This window comes from Mycteria americana, chromosome 4 (assembly GCF_035582795.1).
Source record: "Mycteria americana isolate JAX WOST 10 ecotype Jacksonville Zoo and Gardens chromosome 4, USCA_MyAme_1.0, whole genome shotgun sequence".
Taxonomy (NCBI): domain Eukaryota; kingdom Metazoa; phylum Chordata; class Aves; order Ciconiiformes; family Ciconiidae; genus Mycteria; species Mycteria americana.
Genome location: NC_134368.1, coordinates 74466354 through 74490317, shown reverse-complemented (window position 1 = coordinate 74490317; position 23964 = coordinate 74466354). Strand labels below are relative to the sequence as shown.

The 23964-nt window shown below is 38.3% G+C and overlaps 1 protein-coding gene across 1 annotated transcript in view; it reads right to left on the bottom strand.

The window, feature by feature from the left end:
• Positions 1-3867: 3867 nt before the first annotated feature.
• The window catches only part of IQCM (IQ motif containing M), a 107490-nt gene continuing 87393 nt past the window's right edge, over positions 3868-23964 (bottom strand). The window contains 1 exon segment of the mRNA XM_075500518.1: positions 3868-4071. Within this exon segment, the coding sequence (XP_075356633.1) occupies positions 3974-4071 (98 nt within the window). The 3' untranslated portion in view covers positions 3868-3973.

Sequence of the window (23964 nt, the reverse complement as noted above, 5' to 3'; positions counted from 1 at the left end):
AGACCACAATCATTTGACAGACTACCTAGGTACACAAGCATTGAGCTGAATCTAGATTTCTATGCACTCAAAAGGACACCGAATTGCTACTGTTCGGCTTTCAGGGTTAGTAGCCTATTGAATTGGAAGGGGCCTTTTTACCTCTGAGAGATAAGATTTCAGATTGCTTGCAGACAGCCTGATCCTCTTAAACTATTTCTGGTTTTATATTTGGATGGCAATGGCAAATGGATTATCACATTCAGGTCAGCAAGAATTATTCAGCCTTCTGTCTGAATCCTACCTTGACCTTCCACTTCAAAACAAGCACTCAAAGACCGAGAGCACCATACAAGTCTCTGCTTTGAGACCCACATCACAGACGAGTTACACTCCCTCAAGCATCATAAACCTGCACTGTGAAAAAAATGACATCTAACAAAATTGATTTTTTTAATTATCTGATGCAATGTGTCACATAGATTCCCAGGCAGTTCACACCTCCCAGAGCTGTTGTTTCAGGTATGTGGAAACACGACTATGAATGCATTAACTCTCTGAAAATTAGTGACTGATGTGTTTCTTACAAAGCCAGAGTTGCCGATACCAAAGGTGGCAAATGGGAAGAAACGCTGGTAGGGTGCACCACCATGTGTCTCCATTTGATCTCTGTACGGATGGAAAAGGAGGTGATCACATGGAGTGCAGGATGATTCCTGGAAAGCTGGGATAAATCACACGGAAGATGATTCAGAGCACTCTGCTGCTGAAAATTGATGCTTCACTGCATTGCCTTCTGGATTCTCCATTAGCCATACAGGCGACCAAGGTTTTAATTTAAGTATCCAAGCTCTCGCATACTGTATTTATATTTGGCATGTAAATTCTCTTGGGCAAAAATACTGAGCCCAGGTTATATAGACTGTGATAGAAGGCAAAGGTTCATCCCAATCATTTCTTTTTAAATTCAGTAAAGCTTCCAAAAATTCTGGATGGTAAAAAACTGCCAATGATGATAATAATAAAACTACAATTTATTAACAATTATAGTTTTCAGGTAAACTGGATGTTCTGAAATTTCCACATCTTTATCAGAAATGCTGTATGATTTGCCTTCCATAAAACAAGAGACAGATATATCTTAGCCAAAGCATGCTTCAGCTTCATTTTGAAATGTAACGTTTCACAGAATTAATCTCTCTTTTGTGTTTTATTTTCAATAATCAAAGAAAAAAAGCCATCATACAGCAATGGACTGTAAAGCCGGCTGTTATCTAATGCACTGAAACACAATGTGTGATTTGTGTTTTCTTTAACTGATTTAAATCACAGCTGAATTGCAAATTCCTCCTTGTCAGAGAGAATGTAAAATCTGGGCAGCTCTAGAGTTCTAGCAAACCTGAACGTTGACCTTGCACATCTTTTCTTTCCCTTTTTGAATGCTCGTGAACTTAATTTGAGTGTAAGTGTTTCAAGGATCAGTCTGAAACATTGTTTTTGAACTCAGCTGGGTCATAGGAACTTTCTCAGCACTCTATTCTAATTTGCAGTTTTGCTATAATAAAAGCCCCAAATATATTGCTACTGTCTAGACATTTTATCTGAAACAAGTGTCCTTTGTAGTCTCAGAGGACTTTTCTATTTTATTTCCAGTAAATCAAAGTCTGTGAAGAGCTTTGGTTCTTATTAAGACATACCCTTCACAGTCCAGCGACTGCCAATGGAGGCAAGCCATTGACAGTTCATTTACATATAAGTGATGACTTCCATCAGGTAGTTGGCTCAAAAATACAATGGACATTTAGAGCATATCCAATATTTCTTGTTCTTTGATGAGCATCAAGTGCCAATTTATACATAGAAACTGACTATTGGAAAGTGAAGGCTTCTCTTCACTGACCTTACACTGTCTTTTGCAGATCCGGAGTGACATTGTCATTCCACTAAACTCAAGTTCATTCCTCCAAAGAGGCATGTAGAGCAAGCTGGTATCAAGAAACATCAAAACAACCGTAAGTTTCATAGAAAAATGCCCTGGCTGCATTAACTGGTAGTGCAAGTCACTGCATTTACTGTAAAGCAGCCAGCAAGGTTTGGATTCGGGAAGGGGCTGACCCCTGCAGTGCCACAGCACCCGGGCCAGGCAACGAAGAGGTGTGGAGCTGCTGCTCCTTCGAACACAGCTGGACAAACAGCCACACTCTCCCCTGGGGCTGGAAGGAGTGAGGAGAGAGGGCAGCTGCCTGCTGAGGGTAACCTGGATGCCACTCCTAATAGCGGATGCTAATGGATTCACAGCTGGAACAAATACAGCTTGACAAGGCAGAGGGAGGTGACCAGCCTGCTGTGGGCTGCAGCTGCTCGGCAAACGCAAAACCGGGTTCAGTCCTTGATACGGTTTTGTACGTAGAAGCTATGGCGAGTGGAGGAACCAGTGGTGAACTGTACCCAAGGGTCTGGCAGTGATAACAGATGACAGATGTGCGCTCACTGTCTGGAGAGGATGAGGGAGAGTAAACCACCCAGGTTAATGTTAATTACTTTACTTCGGTGTTCGCTATTGGAAAGCATTTTTGACAAGGTCAAGAGCATGGCAAAAGAATTTTTAGAAAATAATAGAAATATAATAATAGAAAATTTTAGTTAATAATAAAAAATAATAGGAAAAAAGAAATAATAGAAAATAATAATAATTAAAATATTGAAAAAGACTGAAGTGGGCAAAGGGGAACACATGTATCTCCTTCTAGTAGCTGGACAGAGCCAGAGTACCTGTCCCACAGTAGCATCTATTCAGAAGATTATTTTTGACATTTGTGTTAAAAAGGATGAAGGAAAGGAGAGAAGAAGCCTTCCAATTGCCCTACTATTTCCACTGAGAGAAAGCAGGCAGAATCCATGCAGCAGCAGCAGCAAACGCTTCAACTCTTCTCCAAATTTTCCTCTGCACCCAGGTTACCCTCAAAGCTGCAGCATCAGTTGTTCATTGAAGTTGAAGGCTTATACCATCAGTCGAAGGCTTATGCCTTCAAACTGATCAGCAGGAGGTTGGTTAACTGATAACCTGGTAGGTAATTTTTAATCTCAGAAATTATAATTGATTGACTTCCTTCTGCCAGATGCTTAAGCACCTTGTTTTGGCAGAAGGGGCATGAACAGCTGGGGATGGACAGTTGGAAACTCCTAAAGGGCATCAGCTGGCAGTGGATAGACACTTCTCCCCAAGCACCACATCCGTTTTAGAGGGTCCCCATTGCCTCTCACCTCCAGGTGGGCTGGATGCTGAACCAGCTGCTGGTGTGCCTGTGTGGCAATGGGGAAGAAAACCCTGTGAAAATAATATCCTTTAACAATTTTCTTGCATCAGTTGTCAGCTGTGCTTACAGGACAAAAGAAACAAGCCCTGCCTGCAGTCCTCAGTACTTGCTTCCATGTTGCACAACCGATTTATGCCAGTTTCAGGGACAGAGTTACCACTGCACTCAATGAGAAAAATTAGAGGTGCCATTTACTCTTTTAGGTCCCAAATTCTGAAATATTTACTGAATTTTTACTGAAGGATGTTACCTCTCCATTTACAGGAAGACTGTCAGAATAAAGATTTGTCCCTTATACAGGTTAAAGAAAAAAGACCTAAAAAAGAAAACCCACTGGCTTATATGTTGCCCGAGGAAGGTTGGTACAATTTTACATTTTTCTTATTAATCGACTATGCAGTAGTGTTTTGTTCTGTGAATGTGCTATGTACACTGCACACTGATTTACCCTATCATATGCAAATTGATACATATGTTTTAAAAAATGGTCTAAAATTATGTAACCTGTTGGATTTTCACACTTATTTTTATGTCCTCATTAAGGTGGTCTTCAACATGAAGGAGTCCTGCTTACTCTGAGATGTAATATTCTTTCCCTACAAAAGAGTCTCTCACTGGAACTTGATTTCTAAAGACTTCACCAGCTACTTTTCATGCAGTGGCACGAGAAATCCTGATCAGAGAAGTGATTTTCTTTTCCACTCTCTCATTGAAGAAGTTGCTAATGCAGCTGACACTTGAAAATCAGTTTTCTTTGACTTTTGATGGGAAAATGCTGCAATAAAAAATAAACATTTATTAATTAGAAGTATATCGGAAGTTTAATAATTAGAAGTTTGACAACAAAGGCCAATAACATTTCAACATTAAAAACCCCAAATTCTACATTCTTGGGAGAAGACTGATAAATGTCTTTTCCCAGCTGAGATTATTCAGAAAACCTAGGATGAATTTTCAGACTGTTTCAGGGAGACCAAGCTCATATTCTAAATAAACAAATTATTAGCCAGAGTGACTTGACCTGACTCTGTTTACAGAACCATGTTGTATTTGCAAGCAAAGCTCAGTTCAAGTGTCCAAGTAAGATGTGAAATTGCTAAGTTATTCCTAGTTTCAGTTATTGGATTCCCCTAAGTCACTAAGTTTGCAGGCCATGTAGGACTGTTTCCAACTGTCCAAATTACCGCTGTTTTGGATTACTCTCAATTCTTTATAAAACTTTTCTTTTTTAATTTATAAACCTCATAATACATCCTCAATTTGGCCATGCTATAACATACAGCTTTTTAGTTTCAGCGTTTGCTAACACAGTTGCTCAGTAACATTTTTTTATTTTTTAGAAAAGGAAAAGTTGAGCCAGATATGTAAAATGCAATCCCTACAAAAAGAGAAAGAGCAATTTTTGACATTGTACAAAGCAAAATAATGGAAAAGGAAGATATTTACCATGTGGTCCTGTAACTTCAGCAATCTCGCTATTTTATTTATTCTGCCCTGAAGTGGGGCCTTGTTTTGGTGTATAGTAGAGGAATGGGAGAGCTTGTTTAAGAAATTTTTCTCATCCTGACCAAGCCAAGGAAGAAAAATACCACCAGCACATGACAAGAGGAAAGACTTATTAGCACTCATCAACAGGGAAGAAAAATAGGACCAAAAATACATTCCTGTACATCAGCCAGTCATACCCATAGGAGGATATAAGAGTTGACACAGAAGCTTCTAAGTACTAACACTTTACTTCCCCCAAACCCAACACGTTTTTGTAATCTTTATGTCCCCTGGAGAGACACTCCTAAAATGGAAGTGAAAGGGCAGTGCTAGGGAGCCAGGTATGACTGCATTAGGTACACAAGGTCATGCTTGGCATGCTTCACCAAGAATAGAAAAATACGTATTTTTACAATTAAAAGGTAAGTTCACAGTAAGAGGAGGAAGAAATACTGCTTTCTGTACTGCATTCATAAAGCAGCCCCTTACCAGCTCAGCTTGTTGCACAGAAGTGCCCCACACAGTAAATACTCATTTGAAAATAGGACCAACACCATCCAGAGCTATGTTCTTGGTATGTATTTTGGCTTGCTTTAAAGTAAAATAAAATAACATATATTTAGCTTTAAAATGGCACATATTTGGCACAGTTTTGATGAATAGGAGTTTACCATGTGGATATTACTTTCTACAGAAAATAGACTATTCAAAAGAAATAACAAGAGCAGGATGCTTTCTAATATGTTCCAAAAGTAGAGAAAACAAACACACACACACAGAGAAAAACAAACAAACAAAGGACTTCGTTCTGCAAATACTTTCACATGTAAGAAAACAGCACTTTGCTGCCTCCACGCCAGTTGTTATTTTTGCAGGAAGGAGGACCGATTCACTCCTGACAAGACTAGGATTAATGCCATCAGAGTAATAGGTAGTCAAATGACTTCTACAGACATAAAACAACTTTTTCTTTTTTCTTTTAAAACTATCTGTCATTAATACAATAGAGGATTCAAACGATGCACACGGACACACGCATGCACACCCCCGTTTCATGCATTTAACCAGTACCACACCATCGAAGAAGGTTAGGGCAGCAAATCCCACAAATCCCATTATTGCTGATGGTGAACTTGCAAGGTGAAATTGGCAGGAGGCTTTGTGTTGCAGACAGACTTTGTGGGGTAGGTTAGAGACTAGGCAGGAAATGAAGACCTATTTAAAGGGTTTTCCTTCCTGCACCACTCTGGTCAACACAGCCAACACCATGTTGGTCACTGTGTTACTCCTGCTGTGTCTCAATGTCAGACATGTTCCTTACGAATCCTCTTAAAAGATTATTTGCACCTTTAACATTCTGACTGAGCAATGCAGTTCTCAGTGATGGTCTCCAACTGGAAAATACAATTGGAATTGCTGGAGAATAATTATAAAGAGTATAGAAAGAAACAATTGCCAAGAACATTTATATTATGATTTCAAAGTCTAACCAAGCTTCTCCTCCATTAGTAGTGAAAACAAGGAGACAGGAGGAGAATAACAACAGAAGGGATAAGAAAGAGAAGCAGCTGGAAGAAATAAGCAGGAAGCCCTAGAATGGAAACCCTCTTGGCAGGATCTGTGGAAAATATACCCATATCCATAGAGCTGAACTGTATAAAATAATCCATTACCAAATAAAGATTTAAATAATACACATATTTAAACTTTGCTATTACCTATTCTGCTCAAGTAAAGAAAAAAAATGGATCTTTGATAGTTTAGAGAACAGTCCAAATAAGAAGAGTTAAATGAAATTGATTTCTTCCTTTGCATGGTCCACTTGGTCTCTTCAGGTTTTGCACATGGAGACTGTCTCACCAAAACTCTCCTTGTTGGATAGAGTACTTGTGGCTTCTCAAAGTCTCATCAGCAGTGAGACGTGTTAGAAGTGGGACTGGGTAGTGGGAAGTACGAGAAACAACACCAGAAGTATTTAATTAAAAAAACCCTAAGAAACAGCATGTTGTTAAACCAACAAAAAACTGACCACACAAAGTATCCTTCACAATTACTCCTCAAGATATGTATAGAGCAGATAAACAAAAAGCTGCTGTAAACCAGCTCTCCAAGATAAATCCATGCTACCTAAAAATTAACTTGTAGTGTTCACACATGAAGCTGTACAAGTATACCACACAGCAGAGGCAGCCACTTTACAACTTCTTAATGACATATTGAGATGAGATACTGATACTGAATATTTTTCCTGTGGGCAAAAAAATTAGGAAAGTCTAAAACAGATCATTTAAGTGAATTGGGTTTGATGCATCCATTTCTGCAACTGTTTGTTGCTTTTGATAAATCCAACACACTTTGTGACTGTGGTAGCACACTGTAATGGATTGCCTTGGTCATCTGCCTCAGTTTCCTCATCTCGAAAGTTAGGAAAATACTGAACCCTTTTGCAACCGTTATCTACTATTAATCATCTACTATTTTTTTAAAAGCTATAGAAAAATTGTGTATCACTTGGTGTTGAAAGTGCAGCAGCAAATATACATGTTACATTGGTCAGCATCAGAGGTACAGCAGCCTAATTCACCCTGGACAAAGTTACCCTGAACTGAATAGAGGCAGAATTGTATGACTTTGTCACACAGTCGGGTGCAAATCTAACTGCAAGTTCTAGTCACAGAAGAAAGATTAAGAACTACAAATGATTCTTAAGGGAAAGCATTTTTAGGTAGTATCACAAATACAGGTATTCAGATTTTGCATAGCTGGCCGCTGAAAACTGCTGAAATTGAAGATGAAATCAAGCATGACCTGGAACACTGGAAGGCAAAGCAAACAGTTTGGATCTTTCCACAAGGAGGAAGCTATAGGCTGAAATCTTGAGTGATACCTCTCTTGAGCTTCCTAGGTATTTCTTGTTAGCATGAATGAATCATATATAAGTTGATTTTCAATTTTAAGGTATTACGTGCATTAGAGAGGCGTAAGTCACCTTGCCTGTTTAGATGGATGCTATTGCATCTGTTTACTGCCATTAGAAATCAAAAGTATAGTTATAGTCATTAAAAAGGACTATAAGACATGCCATTTTACTTTTGAACCACTGGCATTCCTGTAACTACTTAGGATGATAACTATTTATTTTTATAACAAAAAATAATGTCTTGGTTTTTTGCTTTTTTACTTCTTTCCTTTTTCACTTGAGCTCTTTGCAGAAGCAATGGAGCTATAAAAACAGCCTCAGTCCTGTGCTGGCTCAAGTTAGCAGCAATATTGTAATGTAAATTTCTGTTGCAAAAATTCATTAAAAGCAAAGACAACAGCTTGACTTTCAGATCATAGGCAGAGTTACAGGGCTGGCATGTAAAAAAAAAAGAAGTCATATTCTTATTGGATATGGAATTCTTTAAGATAATACATATGGAAACCTGTAATGACATTTTCGGTCAGTCTCCTGAATATTACTAATAATCAGACAGTCTGCTGTTTCACAACCTTGGCTGCAATTTAGAGTTTTACATAGGCAGATTTCCCAATTCACCACACCGGCGACACAAATAAAAAGTGAGATGTACAGAAGGATGTGAACAATGGGAAAAAGCAAAGAATTCTAGCAGAGAGGCAGAGATGGGTGAGCTTAGAAAGCTTAAACCTTTTGTCTACTTTTGTTAGCTAAATTTGGGTTTGAGAAGAGAGGGCTGGAAGAATGTAATTTCAAAATGAGTAGAAGTGACAAAAGAAAGCAACAAACAATAAAAGACAAACAATACTGAAATATTAGCTAAGTTACAAACTTGAAAACACTCTATTCTATTTTCTTTACATATAATACAAAGCTGCTTCATCAAGTCTCCATTAGGACTTCCCATATCTTAGCTACAGTATATGTATATTGATATGGGATTGTGTTCCGTGCGTTATGGCTGGTTATATATTTCTCAAAAGTTAATCCACTTTGAAATTTATTAAGCAGTAAAACTAAAATTCTATTAACTTTAATGGGATTTACATGAGGGAATTCACACTTAATATGGATGCAACACTGGTGGTTAAAACTGTTGCCAGGAAAAAAAAGACAGGCTTAGTGTAGTTAAAGCAAAGCCATCACGTTTTCTATTTATGTAGTCCTTCACAAGGGTAATCCTCTGTGTATTAAGGAGAGAAGAAAAAGCCACAGACTGGTTAGTATTTAAGCTTCTCAGATGCCAAGTGAGATAACTGCATTTGCCAATAAAGGGTGGTCTTACTGGTGTGGGACTAATAAACATTGGTAGAAGGATGGGAAGGCATTATCTTCCCAGGTTTTCTTATGAGTCCTGAAAGTGCTATTGCTCACATTTTCTACTGTATAATACTGTACACTAACACTGCTGTTGGAATATGTTCCCTGTAATATAATATACATGTAATATAATCAATACAAATTCACATTCTCCCTGTACCAGCCATTCCTCACAACCAAACTAAAGTAAAACTCCTCAGATTTTTCTCAAGAGAATATTAATCTCTATTGTTTTCAGGGTAAAATTAATTGTGCGCTAGCCTCTAAACCATCTAGTTAACACACAGGAGATGATTGACTTCATTTAGAAAGGCTGAGTAAGCACTGAGTATGTGATCCTGAATTCACTTTTCCACAAAGAAATTTACCCGATGCAAAGTACCAAAATGTGAGATTGGTGAAGAGCTGAGATTTCAATGGGAGAGAACAGGAGGTCCTGAGTTTTGTTCAACAGGGACCACTTACTGGTGGGTACCTCAGAGTGAGGGCTGCACAGAAAAACATAGGGACCTTGAGGCTTGATGCCTCACCTGTGCCAGGGAGGAATGGCATTTGGAGCAGACCCTGCTGCAGGAGTGACAGCAGAAGCTGGAGAGCATTTGGGCTCCTGCAGGTACAACTGTAGGACTCCCTGGGCTTTCAAGCTTTTGTGGGATGACACAGTAGCTGTAACAAGCAGTTAACTCTTCTGAGGATGGCCAGAGTTAAGAAGTTGGCTTTGAAGTGGTTTCATGACTTTCAAAGTGGCACGTCAGACACATTTTGGGTACTCATGTGATAGAAATGTTGAATTATTTGTCCTGGCACTTTGTCTCAGGAGTACGTTTCACTCAAAGCAAGCAATGTTACCCAGGTAGTACCTTGCCCTAGCAGCCTTACATAACAGTTCCAATGAAAACTTTTGTAATATTGAGGTCTAATCTTCTGCAGAATAAAGTCAAATAAAAGCCCTTGGAACAATCATGAAGGAATTAGAAAAGGAAAATCTTGTGTAAATTACTAGAAACATCTCAGACTTCACAAGGTTCCTAATTTGGATTCCCTGACATAAAAATAGCAGCCTGAAACAAAACTACTGAAATAATGCTGTAGTACAAATAAACTGGTACTTTTAGAATAAACCACATTGTAACTGCAGTTGGATATACTGACATTAACATGCAGTCTGAAATGATGAAAAAGAATCACTTCCTTTCTTATGCTACTTGTTTTTCATTAGGAATTAAATATTCACAAAATAAAGCCTTTCTCATGCTCTTAGCATCTTTGCCCTTCTTTGACAATGCAACCCTTATACCCTAACACTAACATAAAGCTTTCTAATATGGATTTGCAGCTAGAAGTCTGGTTTGTTATTCCATTCATGTCATTCTGCCGAGAAGTGTTTTGAAGACAGCCATTTTAAAGCCCGTAAAGTTGAGTTCCTCTCTGCGCAACATGATCTGCTGTGTCAACATTCTTCATTAGCTAAGATAAACTATGCAAAAATCTGAAAATGAAATTAGACGGTACAGAGATGAATTTAATAGTAACTATCTTCTGAACACAGAGGTAATTTTATTTTGGTCTTACAGTAAGCTTTCTTATGCATAGAATCAGAGCCAGGCTACATACTGTGAATTTAAGCCTGGATCTTTTCTCTCCATGTGGGTAGAGGGTTCATTTGCAAGGGCATTTGCATTTGAAGATTTGGGGCTTCTGTATTTTGGATTGTGTGCTCCTTTTCATCACATAATTGCAATAATAGAAGCATGACAGAAAGTGATTCGTCTTCATCCATGTGTGCCAGGAAACTCAAAATGGTGATTGATTTTGGTCATAGCAACTGGTCTTCCTAGAAAAAAGAACAGGAAGCACAGGAAGAAAGTCCTGAGCCAATCTTTTAATAGAATGTCTCAGACTGGACAGTCAGGTACCCAAACCTTCATTTGAAAAACCATTCGATACAGCATGAAATAGAAGAGATTTTTTTTTTCATAAGCCCACCAAACTTAATGGAACCTTTCCCTGACATCCAAAACCATAGGATCAAGGCTCTTATCTGTAAGCAGCACCCTGTCAGACCAGTGATGGCTTGGAGCCTTTCAGCATCGCAGCGCAGAAACGCGCTAGCTACTGACTGCAACAAACAGGCAGGACTAGGCGTGAACCCACTAATGGTTTCGGTACTGGCTGCCAATGCAGAACATACCAGCTTCTTGTCAGAGATATACACGCTTGTTGATGGCCTAGATCGCGTGGGCAGGTGAAGTGCCTGTGTGGTGGGTGAGGTCTCCATTCACTTGCTGCTCTCGCAGACGAGCATTCAGGTTCCCACCAAACTCCTTTAATACTAACTTTAATACCTAGTCCCACGTTGGATATGAACAGCAAGTTGTTCCCCACAGTGGCTGCACTCTCCAACCAGGGGTTAGAAATAGTGCCTACATGCCTATCTGGTTTGGAAAAGCAGATTAGCCATCCCACAGAGCTTTCTCTTGAACCCTCTAACATGCAGGGTGAGAAAACTGAATACCTCTGAACATTTATGCCATAGTCCCTTGTGCTGCACTGAACTTCACACTGAGATCATTGAAACAAATACTGCATTGCTCATCTTGTATTTCGATTTTTTGTAGTGATATTGAGGGATATTTTACATTCGAATGCTATCTGTCTTGAATTAATGAGGATAAGAAGCATGCAGTACATTGCTACGTATTTTCAGTAGCCCTTATGTTGTTTTCACCCTGTGAATGTTCTTGAGGGGAAATATACCACAAGAAAAGACATATATGAAAGGAAAAAGTAGTTATACTGAGTTCTTTCTCCCTTCCTACTCATATATCTGTCTTTATTCTTTCTGCAAAATATCCGCATGGCTGATGGGCCACACGAGAAACGAGTGAGAAATATTGAGCAAGAAAAAAAAAATTGAAAAGGTTTATTTCTCTTAAAAAACTGTGCAGCAAATGGAGAACAGACACCATAATTCTTTCTTAATATTCTAAATTCTTTACCATCTCCAATCATACTCAGTGAGGACACAGCCACTGCATCTGTACTTCCTTGCTAATTTGTCATGCTACACCATGGTCCAGTAACCAGCTTCCCCAAACGTCCAGATCAGGCATCAGTCTGGATCAACACATATCCAGTCATAATTTCCTGCTGCTAAAACCTACTTACCAGGAAATGGAGATGTGAACAGGTTCGTGCACAGGGACGCAGGAATTCAGAAGACCAGTAATCTGGACAAGCGTAGATAGGACATCTGTAGGTTGGCTGTCCAAGAACAGTTTATCTTCTGCTTTATTTCCTGGTTCACCAGTCATGTTTATATATATGTGTGTGTGTGTGTATGTGTGTGTAACATCCACACATCCACACATATATATGCATATATATAAGTATACTTATATGATCTTTTCTTCTCCAGTTTGAATCTATATTACCCTCAAATATACAATTAAATTATTATAAGCTTCACTGTATTATTTAAAATACTACTTACAAGTTTCTATATATTTCATTGCATCCTTTTTTAAATAAATTCACTAAATTTTTTTCACATAGCATTGCAATTAATTTTAGTTGAATATTCAGCCTTAATGGAATTAATATTTAACAGATTTCTGCAATCTGTCCAAGACTGTTTGCTAAAGAACAACATTATTTCTACTGCTGCTTTTGAAGCAAGAACTCCTTGAACTCTGAGAAATTGAGAAAATTAGGATTTCACAACAGAATAGTAGATCATGTCTTCATACAACGCTCCTGAAACATGCAAACATACCCACACATCTGGGAAGCTGTTACTATAAAATCTCTCTCATGCAAGTAAACCTTACTCAGCCTTTAGTCAAATTCCAACCATTCAACAAAGTTTGTAATTTCCTGAAAAGTCAACATTTTCTTTCAGACAAAGTGGCCAGGCAGTCAGGTGACGAAATCAAAATGCTGAAATAAAAATGCTAAATGAAGAACTAAAGAGATAATGCATACTACTCAATTAAATCCCTTTGCATTTTTATCCATTTTGCCAAGACATATTTTTCAGTAATTTTTATATCTGAGAGCAAAAAACTCCTCATCAGTTAAAAGCCACTACATAGTTAGCAACAAACACATTTTTTGTCCTATAAGGATTTACTATTTTATCAATGGGTGAATCTTGGGAAAACAACACTTAAGTCTTCTGTCAGAATTAACTGACCTATATGAGTAACCATAAATAAAAATATTTTATGCTTTTGGGGCTTCTAAATTTTATTGTTCTCTGCATTTTCAGCTCTCATAGACACAAAAATTTATCTAGAATAATTCTGCTCTGAGAAGCTATGGAGATTAAACACTGTGATCTGTACATTCATGACATCAGACATCCACTGTCAGAAAACTGGAAACTCTGTGCAAACTGCAGAGACTTGTGGCAGTTACTTCTATCTTTCCTGATCTTTCCAGAGCAAGCAAAGAAATGGCAGCACAGCACAAAGCCTTCTCTTCTTTTCAGGCCTATTACTACTAGTTGATGGAAAGTTGTCTTCAGAATTACTATGATGGTTATAAGCCATGCATGTATGTAACTCAACCAACTAAAAATATATTACACTGGGTTTCCTTGTTAAATCACAGTAACTGTCTCATCTTGATGCACTCTGTTTATTTGAGCAAAACTCATACCGTTCCATTTATGGTCTGTATTTAGCCCTACAAATAAGGTAGTTAAAATAATTTCGATACAAAATCTGTAGAGAAATTTAGGATCCTTCCCTATTAACAGGAAAAACAGAAGGTAACGTTATTTGAGGAAAGGGGACAGTCACTGGAAATGCAAACTAGACAGTTACTCAGATGCTTACTTCCATGAGCAAGTGTATTTTTCCCCTGTCATGCCCCAATATTTGCTGTATCCTGCGCATGTTCTCCAACCCTCAAAAAGTAGACTGAGAGTAGAAACTGAGTTTTTCCACTCATCATTATTGAGTAAGCCTCCTGAAACCTTTACTTCATCTTTGCCAAAGGTGCAGCAGGGACCCCACTTCTTTCAGGACCATCACAATATTTTGAAGTCTTTCTTTTTCGATTTTCCTGTGAGCTCACAGAATCACAGAATGGTTGAGGTTGGAAAGGACCTCTGCAGATCATCTTGTCCAGCCCCCCTGCGTAAGCAGGGCCACCTACAGCAGGTTGCCCAGGACCATGTCCAGATGACTTCTGAATATCTCCGAGGATGCAGGCTCCACAACCTCTCGGGGAAGCCTGTGCCAGTGCTCAGTCACCCGCACAGTAAAGAATTGTTTCCAGATGTTCAGACAGAACCTGCTGTGTTTCAGTTTGTGCCCATTGCCTCTTGTTCTATTACCTTCCCAGGAATGAAGGTAAGGCTGGCCAGCCTGTAGTTGCCTGGGTCCTCCTTCTTGCCCTTTTTGAAAACAGGAGTGACATTTGCTTTCCTCCAGCCCTCAGGAACTTCTTCCAATTGCCATGATCATTTGAAGATAATTGAGAGTGGTCTTGCAATGACATCAGACACTCCCTCAGCACTTGTGGGTGCATCCCATCAGGGCCCATGGACTGATGTATGCCCAGTTTGCTTAAGTATTCCCATACCAGATCCTCTTCCACCAAGGGTACGTCTTCCTTGCTCCAGACTTTCCCCCTGATCACCAGGGCCTTGCATATCTGAAGGCCATTCTTCCTAGTAAAGACTGAGGCAAAGAATGCATTCAGTACCTCTGCCTTTTCCATGTCCTGTGTCACCAGGTCTGCCGCATTCAGCAGTGGGCCCATGTTTTCCCTAGTCTTGCTTTTGCTACTTATGTACTTGTAGAAGCCCTTCATGTTGTCTTTGACATCCCTCATGAGATCCAGCTCCAGGTGGCCTTTGGCCTTCCTCACTGTGTCCCTGCATACTCAGACGGTGTCTCTATATTCCTCCCAGGTTACCTGTCCCTGCTTCCACCTTCTCTATACTTCCTTTTTGTGTTTGAGTTTGACCAGGAGCTCCTTGCTCATCCATACAGGACTCCTGGCATTTTTCCTTGACTTCCTGCTCTTTGGGATAGACTGCTCTTGAGCTTGGAGGAGGTGATTCTTTAATATCAACGAGCTTTCTTGGACTTCTCTTTCCTCTAGTGCCCTGTCCCATAGGGTTCTTTCAAGCAGTTCCCCAAAGGGGCTTTTTCTGCTCTTCTGAAGTCCAGAGTTCTGATCTTGTTTTTTTGCCCTGCTCCCTCTTCTCTGGTTCCTAAATTCCACCATTTCTTAGTCACTGCAGCCGAGGCGGCCTTCAACCTTCACATGCCCAGCAAGTCCTTCCTTGTTTGTAAGTATGAGGTCCAGCAGACCACCTCCCCTCGTTGGTTCCTCTATCACTTTTGTCAGGAAGTTGTCATCAATGGTCTCCTAGAATCTCCTTTTGCTCTGCTGTGTTGTCCCTCCAGCAGATATTGGAGTGGTTAAAATCCCCTACAAGGACCAGGGTTTGTGAATGCAAGGCTACTTTCAGCTTTCTGTAGAAGGCCTCATCTACTTGTTCTTCCTGATGAGGCAGCCTATAGCAGACACCCACTACAATGTCTCCCATCCCCATAAGCTCTCAGTTGGCTCGTCACCCATCCCCAGGCAGAGGTCCATGCACTCCAGCTACCTTCTAACATAAAAAGCAACTCCATCCCCTCATCTTCCCAGCCTGTCCTTCCTAAAGAGCCTGTATCACTCCATCGCAGCACTCCAGCCATGTGAGCCATCCCACCATGTCTCCATCATCCCAACAGGATCACATCCCCGCACCTGCATACAGATCTCTAATTCGTCATGCTCATTCCCCATACTGCATGTGTTAGTGTACAGGCACTTCAGAGAAGCACCCTGGCATGTGGATTTCCCACAAAGGGTCAGGGAGGTGGTTCCCCATAATGGTGCCTTGCAGGCACTTCCTTGCTTACATACAAATGCTTGAGGGGACTCTGCTTAAGCCCTGTTTTGTTGATTATATGTTCCCTTCGTGCACATGCGTTCCCTTTGTTCACAGAAGACCCAAGCAGCACAGTACAGCCTTGTCTTTTAGCTGCTGCAGTCCTTTTTTACATAGGCCCTGAGTAAAAAGTCCCAAAGCTTCTGGTAAGGACATTGCCAAACTACTTCCAAGCCTCACCCAAAAGATCTGCCTTGCTACTACATTTCAGAGCTCTACCCTGTTCACAGTAGTCACTGCGTCTTTGCAATAAAAACTCCTAATGCCCATATGTGGCAAGCATTTGCTGTTTACATAGCCATTAGCCAATCTTTCCAGAAGATTTCTTTCTTGCATGCCATTTTCTTTCTCAGGTTACAAGTGCAAAAAACAGAGGCCTGTAGTAGTATGTTTTAACAGGCAAAAAATCAAACATGAAGTCACAGCCACAATTTTTTTCAGATGTGCTTTTCAGCATAGTCTTAGGGCAACAGAAAAAGCAAATTTTCTTTTTTTCTGCTTTCATGGTAAGATTTCGTTTAAAAGATCTTTTCTTCAGGCTGATATCTACACTGAAAGCAAGATTTAATCAAGAATTACATTGCTTAATACTGCTTTGCAGAGCTTTGATTGATTGATTCAGCCTTCCCTTAGTCATATGACAAATGAATGGAATAAAGGATGAATAGTGTCCCTATCTGGTTTCTCCATGCTCTGTGGTGTTCATGCCAGCCTTAGCAAAACTGTTTTTTAAGATCAGTCCAAAAAAAAAAAAAGGTCAGAGCCTATCGCAAACTACTGTATCAAAGAAATATGCAAATCTTTCCTTGTTCCATATTCTCCTTAGCCTCCCACTACAATTATTAAATTACAGGGTATTAATAGAAACTAAATAAAGCACTCTGAAAAGACGAATTCCAAAGATGCAAAATTCAAATGCCAAAGAGAGAGCATGCGATTAGGTTCTTAAATAATTCTTATCACATTTCATTCTAATATTAGCACTTCCAAAAAACAATAGAAAACTGCAATATTCCCAGACACACTCCATTGAAACAGCATAGTGAGGCACAGAGAAAGAATCTTGGTGAATTCTTATATTTTGATGTTATGCACAAATAACATTTATCTCCAGTTACAATAGTAAAAATCATTTTACACACTAAAAAGAATTTGTAATATTTATATGGTGATACTGAGAAAAAAAAGTAGTTTTTTTTTCTGAACCAATGCAATAGCAAAAATGAGGCTTTTCCATTTCAATTTTTCAGAGAGCATAAATTAGCACAAAATTTTACTTAATTGGGCTCTTCAAGTAAGTATGCAGCAGTGAGCATTAGTCTCTCCTCATTGCTTTTTAAAACCTTTATGTCTATCCAGGTCCCATAGCCTTACAGATTTTAATGGCCTTAATGAAGAAAAAGAGCATTGTTATTCAATTTGACTCAAGCAGATCTCCATTCAGAATGACAATGTCGCCATTCACAATGCTATTGTTAGAGTTGTGCTATGCTTTCTATTTTAAATCTTGTTTTTCAGGAGGTTTTAACTTGCCAGTAATTTTTCTTCCTTGAATCTCAGGCTTAGCAAATAAAGTTGGTCAGCTGGTTGGTCAGTCAGTCTGTCTGTCTGTCTGTTATCTACACAATTAATCTACATTCCTGCAGTACACAATGCTGACTGACAGAATCATCCGTTTGGTGAGTTATTCAGAATATCACTTTATAGAGTTAAAAATCACTCTTGTTCTAAAAAGTGGGGTTTGGCAAATGATTTACCCACCATACAGTCAAATTAATTTGGATTTCCTGATGACAAAAACAATCTAATTGAATAATTGCGGGACTAAGGTTTAAATATTTGTTTCTTATGGCTTGTGGCTCTTTGCATGTACTAAATCTCCAAGATTTTTCTCACCCAGAATGGGTATATAACAAGGTATCACAAACTGAGCGGACATTTTTTCTTTTGATTTAATATCTTATAATATATTAAGCAATTTTACCACATTCAAGAGCATATTCTGTATTGGAGATGATTACATACCAGAGCAAGTTCATGAAAATCAAGTTTACATTTTGTACAACTGCAAATGTACAAAGGGCCAAATCCTCATAATTCAGATTGCCAGGTTACATCAAGGAAGGCAAAGGGAATACAGGTCCCATCTTTTTTGCTAAGTGAAAAAAAAGTGAAAGCCCTCCATTTCAGGAGGAAATCCCTAAACTGTGTATCATTTCTGATAGATCATCTTGGCCATTACTCAGTTCCTTTTGAGAATGGTCTTGCAGGCAGCCCCAGGAGACTGAGGCTGTGGTGCACCATGTGTACCAGGTCTGTGCACCATAGACATAAATATTCCATCTTCCTCTTTTCGTATTAGAACAGCTCTGGCCTCAGAGACAGGGGACCTTCTGTGATTGTGGATGCCTGATTACCATCCTTGAAGAACACCAGCACATCTACAATACAGCTCAGCTCTCACACCTTCTACATTCTACTTTCCAACAGGATTTTCTTTAGCTAACCCAAACAGCCCATCTGCCTTGCATGCAATTGGAATATGAAGAACTTTTCTGTTTCATAAATCTGATCACTACACTGTTGCTCCTACATATTAATGGTGCTAGAACAGCTGCCTCAGATTTAAATCTTTGCTTCCATGTGCTGTATTGGTAACCCTAAAATGGATTTTCTACTTTCTAAGTAGGCTGTGATCCAAACCAGGAATTGACCGTAACCTGGAGTGAGATGCCATCTCAGCATGATATCAAATATTCACTTTAGGGTACACAGTTTGCAATAACATACACCAAGAACTAGCTGGACCAGGAATGAAAGTTGGGTATTAGCTGAGCATCCTTAGCAGTGCAGCTCTCAGAGAACAAATTATTATATCTGGAAGAAAATGTTGCTTTCTAAATGCTGGACCAACTGCTGGGAAAAATTGGAAGGTGAGAGGAACAGATGGTTCTCTCTCAGACCAGGGAAGACTGAAGGGAGACAGTAGGATTGAGAGCAAGTGAAGAAAACCAATATCTGAACTCCCCTTCCCTCTTCTTAATGTCTTCCCCCTCTTCTCTCGGAAGAACAAAATAATGCAAGTTTGGAATGACTAGTATGAATGCAGAAGTCACCAAAAGAGTACCAGAGCCTGGAGAAAAAGCTTTCAGCCCATGACAACTGCACTCACAGAGTCACACTTGATCCACCCAAAATGCTCTGTAAGTGAAAATGGGTTTCTGGAAGAAAAGAATTATTTATCGGTTCAGGTTTACATCCTTGCTCTGGAGCTGACATCAGAGGTCAGATTAGATATAGACTTCTGCATCCTCCTTCATTTAAGAGGTGCCTACAATGGAGATTTAATAATCTCTTCTTCCCTGAAAATTGTTTTTGATATCAGATAACCAATATATCAGCTGTTTTACAAATAATGTTTCTATATATGTAGCTGTATCAATTACATATACCTATGAAGGTGGCTGACCTGATTTTCTAATCAGAAAGTTTTTTAAACATGATTCCTTGCTCTAAAAGGAGATCACTTTAAGATCACCATTGCAGAAGTGAAAGTTTCCCATTTACTAGCTGGCAGTATAGTCAGAATATGCTTTGAGCTGACTAGATGTATTATCACCTGTCAGCTATTTAGAGCTCCTAATAAGTTAGAAGATAGACCCGCACTGAGTCGGGGAAAACTACATCTGCTTCCAGACATCAAACTGACATTTCCTGGAAAGAAAACGCCCCACCTGTTCGCTGTAGTCTTTGGAGCTGCCAGTAGGGCAAGCAGACATTATTTTCAGGATAACCAACTGAAAACAGATTAGCGCATATTAAAACTTTGCCACTACATTATTAACTCCAGTATGTTACTCAGGACTGGAAGCATTTGTATTAAATATGGCACCTGCTGGAGACTATTCAAGAGAACAAATCAGATACAGGAATAAGGCCAGTAACAATGACTCTGGGGGGAAAAAATGCCCTGAAATAAATGGATTCCTATTTTCCTAGTACTTTGACTAGAAACTATCTTCTCACTGATGCTTAGCAGTTCCTTATAACGTGGCCAATGTTTTATTGATCTATGAGTCTATTAATCCCAGAGCCTGGTTTTATGTGATGTAGCAATGAAAATAACTGCAGGTATGCAGCTTCTTACGTCTCTGTGGATAGTTTGTCATACTCACCAGCCAGTATTGAGATGTCATCAGGAACTCAATCAATCAGATCACTAAAATCATTGGTTCAAATTTCTTAATCTGAATTATATGTTCTGAAATGTCTTTCCTGCTGATAAAGGAAGAAGTTTGCTAAGCAACAGTTTCAGCATTTCTTCTTGTGATGGAAACCCTGAGAGCAGTTATAAATACTAAAAAGTGGAATGCCTGGGCCATAGAAGATATTCAGCAATGTGATTCCTGTTATATTAAGAATTTCCACTGGCATCAAGTGAAATAGATGTAAGCAATGTTTTGCCCGTAGTACCCAAAGCAAATGCAAGCAGGCATTTTAGCAGGATTACAAAGCATGTAGTTTATATTGATTTCAAAGACAGACAATTCATTCACTAAATATTTTGCATATTTTTAAACAATTTAATTTTTAAACATTATAAAAAAACAACATAAACATATTTGTGAAAACTAGCACACTAACTAGTTAGATCAGGCAAAAATAGTACAAATAGGTGTATGGTAACAAACAGTAAATATGTTTCAAGAGCCGACAAAGTAGGATTTAAAGAATTTCTAGTTTCATAAAATATAGCTCACCTCTAGAGTTTTAGAAATCAATCTTGCCAATAGATTTCACATTCTAAGGACTGCAAGCATGAATCACAGATTTGACAGTACCAAATTTCTTGACTGTACACATGAAGCTATATTTGTGTTTCGTTAATTGAAAAAGTGTTTTTGAAAACAAAAAGCCTCTCTAGTACAATTACCTTTCTCCCCAGACCCCACCTCACACTAGCCTTGCTTTTCTTAAAATTATCAGGAAGATACTAAGCTATCTCCAGATATCTGTCTGGGAAGGGTAGGTGGTAACTGTGATGTTAAAAACCAATTGTTATTTTGAAACCCTGTCCACTTACAGCTTCATCATTCTGAGTATCATGTTCTTTAACTGTAATATTGCAATTTTGGTTTCTAATGGATCTGATTTCAGGGTTACACTTATATCATTCCCAACAGAATTTTGAAATACAGCTCTTCTTGATGTGGAATTCCAAAGCTTTTAAGTTATTAAAATTGTATGTCTTTGTATATTTGCTATAGATATAATACAGTGCAGTAATTTCTTTGAGGCAATTATGGTCCTCTGAAGTCAAGACTTGGTTGCAACCACTAGAGTCAAACCTAAATGCCTTTTAGAATTTGCTCAGAATTTTCTTCTGCTATCTACCCTGAACTGAGAAAAATGTTAGCAAATCAGTTGATTTACTGATTGCATATCTATGCCAGTAACCACAAAAGATGGAACTTAAATTTTCCTTTTGTATGTAATGTTTTAATATAGGGACTAAAAGATAACATGGTGTTCCTACTCCATGAGTTCGTCATAAAGAACTGCATGCCTTTTACTATTTTATATGAACTATGAAATCTTTATTCAAGGGAGCTCTCAAACAGTAGGCAAGAACTATAACAAAACCCACATATTTTGCTAGTATTTCTAATGAATGGACTAGTAGTATAGTTAATAAATGGGACAATTTCATTATCTTTCCTGTTCAGGAGATTAAACTAACTTTCCAGCATTCTGGTTAATTTGCAAGCAAAAATGATTTTCACTCCTTTCTTTAATACCACAAATTTCTGCTCTGCATGTAACTGTTGGGACACAAATTACCTTCAGAGTATTTGCAGAATAGGACAAATATTTCTTGTTCTGCCATGAATTCATCAACCATGTTTCTCAGAAATTTAAATCCCTAATTCAAGGGCAGAATTCCAGCTAGATTCATACTGGAATCCTTTATGATCTCTTTGTAAGAACCTTGCTGACCTCTAAGATATCTTGATTTTATAAACTCTCTAACAGAGGCTAACTTGACTCTGGATTTCGATTAGGATTCATGTTCTTGGCCCACTAGGTTGATAAGTAACTCCATTTAATCATGTAATTGCAAATTAAAAAAAAATCTCTTTATGATACTATTTGATTATCATTCCCTAGAAAGGATTGTATCTTGCTTCATGATAGCAGCAAATGCTATCATGTTGTTTATCACAATCCAGTGATAAACAGCAGTTAAGAAAAGAACATACAAATATTTTTGGCTGTTATCTTTGATATTTTTAAAATTGGTCTTGGTTCACAATGAAATAATGATACTTCAGTTAAGTAGAACTTTGAAAAAGTGACAGCTTGATTAAAAAATTTCTCTTTTATTTTGAAGGGTTTTAAATTTGTATTTCAAATACATTGAAGGAGATTTTTAAACAAAAAAGTATCACTGAAGAATACTGACATCTTTCACTCAGAGGATGGAGAAAAAAGGATGCTGACTACTTCAGTCAAAAATAAAACTATTTAAAAAATCAGTAGCTGCGCTTTCCTTAAACAATTTGATGTGATAAAATAAATAATAATTATATATGTATAATGTTCATATATTATATATTTATACATAAATGCATGTATGTATGCACATATATATACAATCCTCTATTTCTCATTATTAAAGTCTTTGGGAAAGTTTGTTCTTAGCAGATGCATTATGTTGTGGTTTTTTTCAAAAACTGAAAAAGAAATGCTACACTAATACCAGTCCTCACAAGTTGCAATGAATTATGCTTTACATTTAAGAAATATCAGTTCAGTCTAGTAGATGTAGAACAATTTAGAAATTATCCTCAATCTGTATTTCTAGGATTCTAGGTAATCCTAGAACACTTCAAAATGGTTCAGGCTTGAGACTGTGAATACGTGCCCAGAATAATTTGAGCACTTAGTGGCTTTTTTCCATAATTCTACCTTGGGCATGCCTCTGCATCTTTTGAGCAAACTTTCAGATGAACAGGCTTTAGTAATGCAAAGCCTATTTGAAAGTCACTATGAAGTCTTCATGCTCCATTATTTGTGTTTCAGTGGGCTCAGTTAATCAAATCAGGAAACAGAAATAGAACTGTGAGATTTAAGTGGCTAGTCACAAACATACATACCAGGTCAGATTTCAAACTCCAACTTTGCAATGTGATCGATGAAATTTTTGAAAACTGCAGCCATTCAAACTCTTAAACACAAAATTAGATGAGTGTTGACTTTTCTCAAATTATTGGATATATTTCATTGCTAAATTATTACCTGCCCAAGTGCCACATTCACAGAATTATATGAAAATAGGACTAGAAGGGATGTGACATCTCCCTTTTGCCTCCTTCTAAAGAAATTTCAAACACTTTTTTTCACTTTTCGTGAAATAAAATTCTTCCTTTCTGAGCAGTCAAGCTGTCATTTCTAATATTTTAAAAGGACTTATAGGCTGAATTTTACTTCAGATTCCTTTGATATCCAACACAGCTCAGGAAGCGAAGGTGTTCTCTAATGTGAAATGCCACATAGTAAAAGAGCCACAATTCTCACTTGAAGTGAGGCACTAAGATGCCACTACATTATCTGCTACTTCTACAAACACTTGTGTTGATGTGCAGCTTTTCTGTCCTGCTGCATACCCTGCAAACATTTAGAAAATAAAGATCTTGCAGTAGAGAGCTTGAGCTGTCATTTGTGAGTCCAAATGCTGCATTGCAATATGCTTTTTTAGAGACAGCTTTACAATTCCCCCAAACTATAGCAAGCCATACTGCCAGACTAAGACAGAGGAAGAAGCAGCTTTGCAAAAATGCAAAGGAAAAAATATAAACATACAGTAGATATTGCTAGCCTAGCCCACTGGGCATATATTGTTGGTCACAGCATGGATCTGACACTGTGGGGTATATTTACAG